The sequence below is a fragment of the Petaurus breviceps genome, unplaced genomic scaffold (assembly GCF_028583685.1).
Source record: "Petaurus breviceps papuanus isolate PSGF00001 unplaced genomic scaffold, PetGlider_PUasm1.0 688, whole genome shotgun sequence".
Lineage (NCBI taxonomy): Eukaryota > Metazoa > Chordata > Mammalia > Diprotodontia > Petauridae > Petaurus > Petaurus breviceps.
Window position 1 is genome coordinate 18,122 of NW_027186457.1, and position 13,341 is coordinate 31,462.

General features: G+C 44.7%; 1 protein-coding gene across 1 annotated transcript in view; it reads left to right on the top strand.

Annotated features, from left to right (window-relative positions):
* Positions 1-13,341, top strand: part of WNT6 (Wnt family member 6) — a 29,530-nt gene that overhangs the window by 13,538 nt on the left and 2,651 nt on the right. Inside the window, exons 2-3 of the mRNA XM_069104450.1 lie at positions 11,441-11,661; positions 11,959-12,302. Of these exons, the coding sequence (XP_068960551.1) occupies positions 11,441-11,661; positions 11,959-12,302 (565 nt within the window). The remainder of the gene's footprint in view (positions 1-11,440; positions 11,662-11,958; positions 12,303-13,341) is intronic.

Genomic DNA, 13,341 nt, shown 5'->3' on the forward strand with positions numbered 1-13,341 from the left:
GTAGGTATTATATTTACAAAGATAATAGATTCAGTGATAGATGATAGCTTATTTCTGTTTATAAAACACTTGCTTCGTGACTACCTTGTGATGCAGGTAGTGTACATATTATTAATTTGATTTTACAGCTGAGGGAAGAGGCTCAGAAGAGTGAGGTCACTTCCCCAAGGTCACAAGTTTAATAGGAGTCAGAGTGGGGATTTGAATGGAGCAAGGTCTCCAGATTCTCAGTCCAGTCATCTTTTCACTACACCCTGTATATAAATTCCTTGCTTCATCTGGGAATTCACACTGGCTAGTAATATGCCAGGGAGAAGAGAAAGGCCATCCATTTTCAGCCTCTTCTGGTTAAGAGGAAATGGGCAAGACCATGCCTGGAGGTAGAGATCTTAGTTGCTATATTCATTCTAATCCTCTCTGGACTGCCTTTTGTTCCTTTTAGGCTTTACCTAATTTCTTCTTCTAGGTCCAAGTTAGTTGGTTATTTGGACTCACTGGACCTTGCCTGGCACCCTCACCTTCCCCAAAGTCACACTGGGTCAGTATCTCCTCTGATGTGGTCACAAGACACTCAGCCTCCTGGACCTCAGTTTCCTTATCTGTAAAAAGATGGCCTTTTAAGAAGATTTAGATCTTCTGCCTTCTCAGTCTAGTATCTGTGGGACCAGAGAGTGACAACTCATTCATCACTGGAGGAGGTGGAAGGTTGAGGAGGGGGTGGGGTCAGGGAAGACAAAAAAGATGTTATTCCTTCTTAGAATAGAACAAAATCTTGTAGCTGAAAGAAAGCCATGAAGATGAATTAACTCAACTCCCTTTTTGTCATGGACATGGCTCCTGAGGCTCAGAGGGGTTAAAGTGACCTGTCCAAGGTCATTCATCTAATTTGTGATAGAGGTAGGACCAGACCGTGGGTCTCTTGATTCTTAGGCAGGTTTGCTCTCTGTTATAAAACACTCTACCTCATCTCTTGCAAAGTTTTTGTCTTCTGTAACTGTAGAATGAGAGAGGGAAGTAAGGCCAGGAAGGCAGGAATCTATCTTGGGGGTCCTGGAGGGACTGAACATGTCCCCATCTCCTCCCCCAGGGCAGTACTCCCTAAGAGCAGGCTCTCCACTTCTTCCCTCCACCCCCAACACCACCCCCAGGGCTCCACAGCTGGTAAACAATCCATGTTCCCAGGCAGTCAGCCAGCCAGCCAGTTTAGGGGGCAGGACCAGGACTGAGTTTGGCCTCTTCCTTCCCCTGCTAGGGCAGTCTCCCCATTCACCCTCCTCTGCCCATAGTCCTCAGAGAGCTGACATAGCCATGGATAACTCCCTCCCTCCTTCCTACCTCCCATCTCCTGATTCTAGCATGGGGAAAGGAGGAGAAGGAAGGAGGGGAGAGTTAGGGCATTGTGACCTTGGAAAGATAAGACCATTTAACCTTGGGATAATAGGGAGTTTGTGGTGAGCCGGGGAGTGATGAGGCACTGAAGAAAAGAGAGTGTTAGTGGGGGTGAATGGAGGAGGTGAGGAGGGGCATGGCCATCCAGATCCAGACATTCATGGACGGACCATTTCAGGCATAGACAGAAGATCCAATAAGCCATCTTCTAAGTTTTTTATGTCCAAATGAGAAAGGGGAAAAATTAGGAGTAGCGAATGTCAGCAGTGACCAGATTGGAGAAGACCTAGCTCTCCCATTTCCACAGTCAGACTCCCCTGACCACTGAGGATGCAGTGAGTAGGCTCTACAAGCAGGCTTTCCAGGCCTGCTTTTATTTATTAATCTGCTTATTAATTATTGCTATATTCACTGCTCCCTAAGATTAGGGCTAAACCACTTAAGGCTTTTCTAGGGATCTGGAGCTGACCCCATCCTTAGAACTCTTTTGTCCCATTTCTCCAAGAAATGGGGCATTTGAGGTTTGCCTGGGCCCTCCAGAAATCACCCCCTCCATCCCCATGCTGTTAGGCACTATGGGCCACACATCTAGGCCAGGCAATGTGGGGGTTTCTTTTCTGCTGAGAGATGTTTGGTTAGGGACGTAAATGGGCCAAGGGGAGAGGCGAGAGTTAGTCTGGAGAGGAGATTTGAGGACCAAAGTTTCCTGTGTCCACAGCATCTTACAGTGAGAAAAAGACCCATGTTCCTTACTACAAAAAAACACTAATTCCCTCTGTTTTAAGTGGAGAAACCCACAGCTCTTATGTAAATAATTGTTTGGTGGCCATTGGTGCAGACAGACAATCACTAAGTAATGAAAATTTCTTTTGCACCTTCACACTTAATTTCTGTGCCCCCTCTAAGCTTCTGAAGTCTCCTTAACCATCTAATACTTTCGGTTGCCCCGAATCACCACTACAGCAGCGAGAACAGGCCTAATCTTAAACCAATTAATGCTCGTTTCCTCATATCCAAAATGGGAAAATATATGCTGCATTTACCTCACAGGGTTGTTGTGTGCAAAGCATTCTGTTGATTACAAAGAGATATTATATTTATATGCATATATATAAATATATGTGTGTATGTTTATATGTATGTATGTTTATATATAATGTATGTATGTGTTTATGAACCTTTGTGAATATGGTGATTATGATTGCCATGTTAAGCTTCCAAATTACCTCTTAGCTCCCAGTTTTTCCCTCTTTTTCTGTCAAATCTCTTATTCTCACTGTTTTCAGCCACTAAGTCAGGAAGTCAGGTGGTATCTGATTATCTAAGTAATTCACATTAGGATGTGAACAAGGGATAGATTTACCCATTCTGCCATACACATTTTAAAATAAGTAAATTTGTGATTCAATGTAGGCTAATTCATAGAATGAATATGAAAGAGATTTTCCTGCTTTCTTCAATCCAACAAATGTTCATGGAACCTTGGGGATGTCAGTGGGGTCAACTTATGCACAGAGAAGTATGAGATAAATTGGGAAGTAGAGAGAACAAGGTGCCCTACAAACACTGGGGTGGGGAGAAGCACTAGTAATTGGGGTACTGGGGAAAGAAACAAGGATGATGCCCAATAGGTCTCTAGCTAAAAGTATAGGGTGTTTTTTGCAAGTGAAATCAAAGGATTACAGATTAAGAGCTGGGAGGAAGAATGCCATTGACTCTAACCTTTATTTTAGAATTGAGGACACTGAGGCCCAAGATGGTGAGGGCACTTGTTTCACCGTATATATAGTAATATAGCCCTGAGGCCACATTCTTTTTAGGAGCATCTCCTGTTGGTCCAAGTGCCCAGGTCTGCCTTCAGTGGGGAGCAGTCAGGGAGAGGAATGAGTTGATCTGAAGAAGAGGAGCCCAAGGGGAATAATTATAGGGAAGGTGTGATCCCTCTCTTCTACTGATTCCCTGCTGCTTACCTCATTAGATGTGCAGGCCAGACCAGGGCACCTGGACCCACAGGAGATGCTCATACCAGGATGCTGATCTTGGGGCTCCAGTATGCTCCATTGCTATAAATAAGCCCAGGACCCCCCTGTTCTTCTTAGTATTCATACTCCCTAGTTAAGCTTTATTTGTCTTGGTCTCCTTATGCCCCAGATCCTCCTATGGCATTCTTCTCCATCACTTTTGCTCTCCTGTTTTCTTTCTTTTGCTCTAGTCTCTTAAGAAGAGGTTGCTATTTTTCTTCCCCAGGTCAACCAGTCTTCTAGTACTGTATCCCCTCCTTGCTCCCCCCAGGCTCTTTCCGTAATTCACTTCCTCTTCTTAAATCTACCTAATTCCAAACACTTCTTATCAACTGGCTCCTTCCCTACTGCCTATACACATTCCCAAATATCTACCATTCTTGAAAAACCTTTCCCTGACTCCAGCTCTCCTTTCAAGCTATCTCTGTCTTCTCTCTTTCACAGACAAATTCCTCCAGTAAGGTCTCTGCTTTCTGCCTCCATCTACCTTCCACTCCTTTCTTCAATCCCTTGTAGTCTGGCTTCTGAACCTACCACTTTGCTGAGATTGCACTGTTCACAGTTATCAGTGATCTCACCTCATTTCCCTGATGACCTTTTCTTTCTAATCCAGATCCTTCCTGCCTCTCTGCAGCTTTTAAAACTGTCAGTAATTCCATCATTCTATATACTCTTTTCCTGAACCCACTTCCTACTTGTTTTCCTACCTCACTGTTCCCATTTCTTCTCATTTTTGCTCTTTTTTGGGGGAGAGGGCAGGGAAATTGGGGTTAAGTGACTTGCCCAAGGCCACAGGCTGGTTTTTTTGTGTTAAGTGTCTGAGGCCAGATTTGAACTCAGGTCCTCCTGATTCCAGAACTGGGCCATGTAGCCACCCCTGGTCCTATTTCATTTTTGTGAAGTCATTATCCGTTTCTTGTCCCCTAACTATAGACTTTGGCAGCAGTGGATCAAGTGAAGTTAAGTAGACTTATTTTCCTGAATTCAAATCTGACCTCAGACACTCCTAGCTGTGTGACCCTGAGCAAGTCACTTCATCCTGTTTGCCTCGTAAAATGCACTGGAGAGGGAAATGGCAAACCATTCCAGTATCTCTGCTATGAAAATCCTAAATGGGAGATCAGCAGCAGCTGTGGCCGTTTCCAGATTTATCAATACATAGATGTGAAGGACAAGGTGAGAGGCCAGTGCAGTCTGGACTTTGGGACCCAGTAAGTGGGAGTGCGTGGCTTTTACCCCCGGGGCGAGAAACCGCTGAGAGCCGGCACAGCCTGCCAGCACCACGTGGAGGCTTCAGCCCCTGGCCTGCAGAGTGTAGGGGGACCAAGCAACAGTCTGAGGGGTAATCGCTCTTGCTTTAACCTGCTTGGATCTGGATTGCAGTCTAGGGTGGAGGTCCTGGGGTGTGTGTCCAGCTTGCCAGAGCGTGTGGAGACCTCAGAGAGGGCACCCATCTAATACCTCTGGCAGCTGAGAAAACCCCAGCGTTTGAGACGAAAACTCCCCTGTCTGGTGGCAGAGTCCTACTGTGGCAAAAAGCCCAAAAGTCAAATCATTGAGTGGCAAAATGAGCAGGCAAAGGAAACAAAGCAGACAGAAGATTCCAACATTACACTCCTATTTTGGGGATAAGAAGGAGCAAGACATGGAACAGGAGGAAATCAGTGAAGTCAGAACTCCTGCACCAAAAGCTTCAAAGGAAAATACAAGCTGGTTACAGGCCATAGAGGACCTTAAGAAGCAGATAAGAGAAGTGGAGGAAAAATTGGGAAGAGAAATGAGAACAATGAAAGAAAATTATGAAATGAGAGTCAACAGCCTGACTGAAGAAAATAACACCTTTAAAAAACAGACTGACTCAAATGGCAAAGGAGGCTCAAAAAGGCAATGAGGAGAAGAATGCCTTAAAAAGTCGAATTTGCCAGATGGAAAAAGAATCTCAAAAGCTCACTGAGGAGAATCACTGCTTCAGAATTAGATTGGAGCAAATGGAAGCTAATGACTTTATGAGAAATCAAGATGCTGTTAAACAGATCCAAACAAATGAAAGAATAGAAGGCAATGTGAAATATCTCATGGGAAAAACCACTGACCTGGAAAATAGATCCAGGAGAGATAATTTAAAAATTATTGGACTGCCTGAGAGCCATGACCAAAGTAAGAGCCTGGAAAGCATCCTCCAGGAAGTTCTCAAAGAAAACTGCCCTGATGTTTTAGAACGAGAGGGCAAAATAGAGGTTGAAAGAATCCACCGATCACCTCCTGAAAAAGATCCCAAAAAGAAAACTCCTAGGAATATTATAGCCAGGTTCCAGAATTCCCAGATTAAGGAGAGAATATTACAAGCAGCCAGGAAGAAACAATTTGAATATTGTGGAAACACAATCAGGATAACCCAGGATCTGGCAGCTTCTACACTGAGGGATAGAAGGGCCTGGAATGTGATATTCCGGAGGTCAAGGGAGCTGGGATTAAAACCAAGAGTCACCTACCCAGCAAAATTGAGTATCATGTTTCAGGGGGAAATATGGTCATTCAGTGGAATACAGGACTTTCAAGCATTCTTGCTGAAAAAACCAGAGTTGAATAGAAAATTTGACATTCAGATACAAGAAGCAAGAGAAGCATGAGAAGGTAAACAGGGAAAAGAAATCATAAGGAACTTATCAAAGTTGAACTATTTTTTTTTTTTGAAGCAGTCGGGGTTGAGTGGCTTGCTCAGGGTTGCACGGCCAGTTGTTGTTTCTGGGTGTGGTGCTGGGTGTCTGGGCCCGGATTTGATCTGGGTCGTCCTGGCACTGGGGCGGGTGCTCTTGCTTGCTGAGCTACCTGGCCAAAGTTGAGCTATTAACATTCCTACATGGAAAAACAATAATTGTAACTTATGAAACTTTTCTCAGTAGTTGAAGGGATTAGAAATATGTGTATGTATATATATATATGTCTTTATATGAGGGTATGCGGGCATATGAATACATATGTGAATGTGTGTATATACATTTATAGGTATACATAGATAGAGGGCACGGGACCAATTTAACAGGAAGGGATGATACTTAAAAGGTGAAATTAAGAGATGAGAGGAATATAATGAGAGGAGATGGGGAGAGACAGAGTGGGGCAGCTATCTCATACAGAAGAGGCAAGGGAAAATGGTTACAATGGAGGGGAAGAATAGGAAGGCAAAAGGGAATGGATCAACCTTACTCCTATTGAATCTGGCTTGAGGAGGGAGGGAAATACACACTAAATAGGGGATCTCACCCTCCAGGAGAATAGGGGGGGAAGGGGATGTGAGGGGGGATGATGGAAGGGAGGGCAGGCTGGGGGGGAGGGAAGTTGGAAGCACCCACTTTTGAAAAGGGACAGGATCAAAGTAGAGAATAGAACAAGTGGGAGGTGGGATAGGAGGGAGGGAAATATAGTCAGTCTTTTACAATACATCTACTATGTTATTGTTTTGCATTAGCCGCACATGTACAACCTATACTGAACTGCTTGTCTCCCCAGTGGGGGTGGGTGGCAGGAGGGGAAGGGAATGAATCTGGAATTGAAAGTTTTAAAATCAAATATTCAAATATATGTATATATATATGTGTGTGTGTGTGTATATATATATATATACTATTATTAATACCATCTTACATGTTATTAAGAAAAAAAAGATATACAGGCACTGAGGCATAGAGATCCACTGGAAAAGTTGAAATGGGTATGGGAGAAAATATGGGAGAGAGCAGATTGGAGGTGGGGATATCCTGTGGGACTGCTGTTTTGGGGGGATGGGTGGGGGAAAACGGGGAGAAAATTTGTAACTCAAAATCTGGCGGAAACGAATGATGTAAATCAGAAGTTAATAAAGCATTTAAAAAATTAAAAAAAAAAAAAGAAAATCAAAATCCTTAATGGGGTTGTGAAGTCCAAAGAGACTGAAATGACTGAACAATTAGAACTGTTGTTACCCAATGGTTCTTTCCTGGACCCTCCCCTCTCTATATCTTCTCCCATGCTGATTTCACCAGCTCCCATGGTTTCAGTTATCATTTCTATGCAGAAGACTCCCAAATCTATATTTCCAGCCCTATGTCTTCTCCTAACTCCAGTCCTGAATCACCAGCTGCCTGCTGAACATTTCTACCTGTGGGAGATACTCTATGGGGAATGCAGTTTTAACGTCATTATCTTCCCCTTCAATCCTGGCTCACTTCTAAACTTCTGTATTTCTATTAAAGGCACATCCTTCTTCTGTCACCCAGGTTTGAAACCTTGGGATCATTACCAACTCTTCTTTCTCTCTCATCCAATCAGTTGCCAAGTTTTGTCAGTTCTTTCCCATGTGTCTCTCTCTCCATCCTCATGGCCACCATCTCAGTCTAGGCTGCCATCACTTTTTACCCAAACCATGACAATGACCTCCTGAAATTGGTCTCTCTTGTTTCTGGCCTCTACCCTCCTCTAACTTTTCTCTTCTTCCACAGAACTGCCAAATCTCAAAGCACAGCTCTGACCACATCACTCTCCTGCTTTACCAAATCTTCTGTAGTCTCCTTTAAGATAAAATACAAGCTCCTCAACTCCTCCTTTTACACCCTGACTCTGGTCTGCTTTTCCAGACATTTCACTCTACTACCCTTCAGCAAACCGGTTTACTTTCTGTAGAGCTCCCAATTCAGCATTCCATCTTCTATTACAAAGGGTGTTCCTTGCCTGAAATATTCTTGCCTATTTGGAGGCAGCTAGGTGGTGCAGTGGAGAGCATGAAGATTTGAGTTCAAATTTGACCTCACTTACTAGCTCTGTGATCCTGGGCAAATCACTTAACCTCTGTTTGCTTTAATGTGCTCAGCTGTAGAATGGGACTAATGATGATACCCTTTTTGCAAGGTGATTGTGAAGATCAAATGCGATAATATTTGTAAAAGCACTTAGCAAAATGCCTGGTACATAGTAGGCACACTGGTACATAGTAGGCCTTTCCCCTTCCCTTTTCCTTCCCTATTGGATCAATCAACAAGCATTTATTGAGTGCCTACTATGGATTCAAGCACCTATAATGTATGAGGTGCTTTGCTAGGTATTCCGACTACAAATGAAAAAAGGGAGAGTTCCTGCCCTCGAAGGAGCTTATATTCTACTTTTAGAATCCATAGTTTCTTTCAAGGCTCCATCTCCAGTGCCACTTCTCCTGCCCATCATCCTCTGATTCAACAGTGGTCTCCTCTTCATCATATGAATTTATATTTGTTTACATGTGATATTACCCAACAAAACATAAGCTCTGTAAGAGCGGGGATTGTTTGTCAAAATTTTAGTCAGAGGCCACAGAGCTGGTAGCAGAGCCAGGGTTCAAATCAAGGTCCCTTTACTCCAAAGTATTGGGTCCTTCTCCCACATATACATCTGTAAAATATATACATACATGTGTGTGTATATATATATATATGGACACATGTATATACACACATACACACAGTGGGAAGACCACTGGAGTCAGTAGACTTGGGTTTGAAACTTGGCTCAAATATTTCCTCGTCCACATCTACATCTCACAGAGTCATGAAAGAAGTGCTTTGTGAACCTCAAAATGCTAGGGTGATTGTAGTTACGATATGAATCGATAATCCTCAGTGCTCTAGAATTCTGTGCTACCCTCCTCCCTGACTTCCCCTAAATAAATACTCTGTAGAGGATCCATTTGATGTGCTATATGGGTGAGGGCAGATATTATTTTCAAGATACTGATAGAACACTGGGAATTGACATCTGTTGATCTTCATTCTCACAACATGCCTCACCTCCTTTTCCAGTCCTGATGTTTCCACCATGTCTGTCATCCCACTTCTCATGTACAAGTCATTATGGGCAACCTGATGGTAATATACTGTTCAGTCCATTAATAAGCATTTAAATGTATAGAAAACTATATATAAACATTCATATATATATAATTATATATAAGAATTTATACATAAAACTATATAAAAGTATTTATATATATGTATATATAAACTATATATGCTAGGCACTGAGTTTGGTGCTGGGGATTCAATATAAAAGTGAGGCAGTGCCTGTCCATAAGCAGCTTACATTCTACTAATAAAGACAGCATATATTCGTAATAAATGCACAGTGAATTGGAGGGCACTAACTAATCTGGGAGTCAGGAAGGAAGCAAGCATTTAAGTATCTATTATATGTCAAGCACTATGCTAAGTGCTTTATAAATGTATCATTTGATGCTTACAACATCCCTGGCAGGTAGGCACAATTATGATTCCCACTGTATAGTTCAAAAGCTGAGGCAGACAGAGGCTAAGTGACTTACCCAGGGTCATACAGAGAGTAGGTTTCTGAGGCTTCGTTTGAACCTGGATGTTACTGAAAGCATCTAGTTGCCTTGGGAAAACTCTCTTTTGAAAGAGGAGGCCTTGGGCTGAAACTAGAAAGGAGGAGTTCCAAGGGATTGGAATGAGGAGAGAGTGAACATTCAGGGTATGGGGGGCAATTTGAGAAAGACACAGAGATGGTCATGTCTGGGGAACAGTAAGTGTGCCAGTTTGGCTGCAAAAGAGCATATAATGAGTCTAGAGAGATAAGAGGAAGCTGGATTATGAAGGTCTTTAAAAGTCTTAAATGCTAAACAGGGAAATTTGTTTTTTTAACTTAGAGGCAATAGGAAATCATGGACGTTTCTTGAGTAGAGATGTGGCATGGTCAGACTTGTGCTTTTTAGATAGTGTTACTTTTCAGCTGAGCGAAGGACAGATTGGAGAGGGGAGAAAGCAGATGGACAGAGACCAGAGAGTCTAGGTGAGAGGTGACCAAATAGTCCTGAGAAGTGATGAGGCTTTGACTAGGGGTTAGGGAGAGTCAGTAGAGTATGACTTGAAGGCTGTAAATTGGGGGTGATGGGAAGAATGGTGGTGCCCTTGACATGGAACAGGGAAGTTAGGAGGAGAAATGGGCTTAGACAAGAAGTATTGAGTTCTCTTTTGGACATACTGAGTTGGAGACATCAAGCAGACAACTGGAGGTGGTGAATAACAGTTTAGGAGAGAGATCATGGCTACGTAGCATCAAAAGTCATGCACAGGGGTGATAGTGGGAGCTGACAAAGTCACTGAGAATTTAGGGAGGACAGTTCTGCTTATGTCCATCACGCAACTTTTGCCCTCTGGGTTGGTAATTTTATTGCTTTTGATTGTCTTGTGATTGTGGTGTGCTGTGAGTCACAGCTATATATCGCTACAGGGCTGGAAAGGACCTTAGAAATTAGTCTATTTTCCAGAAGAGCCCCAGAGAAGTGAAGAGACTAGTTAATAAGTTAATAAGGGGCAGAGTTGGAGATTAAACCCAAGTGTCTTGTCATTAAATTCAGTGCAGAATAACAATATAGGCAGTAAATATAAAGTGATTAAGTAGATAATATGTTATAGATATGGATAAAATCCAAGCGTCAAAATGTATGTCATTCCCTCCCTTCCCCCAATCTCCCCTAGGGTTACCTACTATTTAACCTCTTTGTTTTTGGCTTCTCAGCTCCCTGGGGAAGATAGGCAGAACCTTTGGCCAGCGTTGGCACTTGAAGGACCCCAGCCATTATATTCCACCTTTCAGGTCTCAGTTGTCTGAGTTAGCTATGAAAGAGAGAGAGACAGACAGAGACAAAGATAGAGAGAGGAGAGACAGAGAGAGATAGAGACAAAGAGACAGAGACAGAGACAGAGAAAGACAAAGAGAGAGAGACAAAGAGAGAAAGACAGAAAGACAGAAACAGAGAGAGCCAGTGCTATAGTACACTGCCATTGGAATCAAAGGTCCTGACTTTGAATCCTATTTCTTCCATTTCCACTTCCACCTTGAACAAATCGTCTTATTTCTCTGAGTCTAAGTTTCTTGTCAAGTGTTGGGATTGGAGTAGGTGATCTCCAAGGCCCTTTTCTGTCTATGAGGAGGGTGGACCTTGGGAAGCAGGGTGCAAGGATCCTCTTTGCACCTCCCCAACGCAGCTGCTTCTCTGCCCCCTCCAGGGCTGTGGGGAGCCCCCTGGTCATGGATCCCACCAGCATCTGCCGGAAGGCTCGGCGGTTAGCAGGACGGCAGGCAGAGCTGTGTCAAGCTGAGCCTGAACTGGTGGCGGAGCTGGCACGGGGTGCCCGGCTAGGTGTAAGGGAGTGCCAGTTCCAGTTCCGATTCCGACGCTGGAACTGTTCCAGCCACAGCAAGGCCTTTGGGCGAATCCTGCAGCAGGGTCAGTGGGAGTCCTGGGCCTGGGGAGGGGCTGGAGAAAAGAGGAAGGGGAAGGGGAGGGAGCTCTCTCTATAGGGGCTTGACAAAGCTGGAGGCCTTAAAACCTGGGGAGGAAAGAAAAGGGCCTGACTTGAACACCATCCCTCAGTCCAATTACAGTGGCCTTCAGTCTCCTGACATAGTGGGCCCAGACTACTGAACCCCTCTTCCATCCTCCCCTCGTGTGTCCCTAGAGCTCTATCTTCCTAACTACTCTTTTCCCTGTTCTCACGCCCCTCTCCCTTGACTGTTCCCTCAGATATCCGGGAGACAGCCTTCGTCTTCGCCATCACGGCAGCTGGGGCCAGCCATGCAGTGACCCAGGCCTGCTCTATGGGAGAGCTGCTGCAGTGTGGCTGCCAAGCTCCTCGCGGACGGGCCCCGCCCCGGCCCCCTGGGCTCCCTAACCTCTCTGGGACTCCAGGGCCTCCAGGCCCTGGGAGTTCCTTGGATGGCAATGCAGCCTGGGAGTGGGGGGGCTGTGGGGACGACGTAGACTTCGGGGATGAGAAGTCCAGGCTCTTCATGGACGCTAGGCACAAGCGGGGCCGGGGTGACATCCGGGCACTGGTGCAGCTACACAACAATGAGGCTGGACGGCTGGTGAGGCTCCCTGGAGGGATTGGCATAGGGCAAGGGGGAGAGGGATGGGGTCTGGGAATGTCAGGAAACAAGGGGTGGGGACTGGGGCAGGGTGTGGGAAATGAACTTGAAGAAGTCAGACTTGAGTGTGGAAGGGATGACAGGACTGGACTAAAAAAGGGGGCTGTGGATTAGGGGTGGGACCTGGGAGGAGAAGGGAAGGATGAGGGATAATGGGTAGGACCTCGGGGCTGGGTTGAGCCAGTTGGGGAGTGACAAAGAGCTGTGATGTTGAGCAATGAATTTAATCCCAGTCAAACTAAGCCTACCTTGACAGAGGCAGTCAAGTAGTCAATCAACAAGCATTTAATTAAGCACCTAAGTACCAGGCACTGTGCTAAACTTTGGAGATATCAAGAAAGGTAAAACTCTCCCCCACCCCCCAAGCCCCCCCCCAACTCCCCCCCAACCCCCCCCCCCAAGCCTGGGATGGTGCCCATTTTCAAAGAACTTGAATTCGAATGGGGGAGATAATATGTAAATCACTGGATATTTACTAGATACCTACAGAATTGAGGCTGGAGGGACTGGGAAAAGCCTCCCACAGAAGGTGGACTTTGAGCTGAATCTTGAGGGAAATCAGGATGCCGGCTATAGTAAAAGCAACACCCAATCTGGAGTCAGAGGCATGGCTTTGAATATTGAACCAACTACTTATTACTCACGAGACCTTAGACAAGTCACTTAACTCTGTGTGAACCTATCTTTGTCATCTGTAGAATGAAGTAACTGGCCTATTTCATCTCAAAGGTCCCTTACAGCTGTATTGTGTAATCCAGCCAATGTTAACTACACTTAACCAGCTTCCCCTACATCCCCCGGCCCTGGCCCTCCACTCTAACATTATAATGACCTCTTCCCAAGGTAAACCCACATTGTCCTCCCTAGTTTTTTTTCTCTTCTTCCCACCATTTGTCCTGTTCCTCATCTCTCATTATAGGAACACCAAGGGACTATCTATCATTCAGAGAGAAATGAAGTATTATTGCTTTCTGAGGAA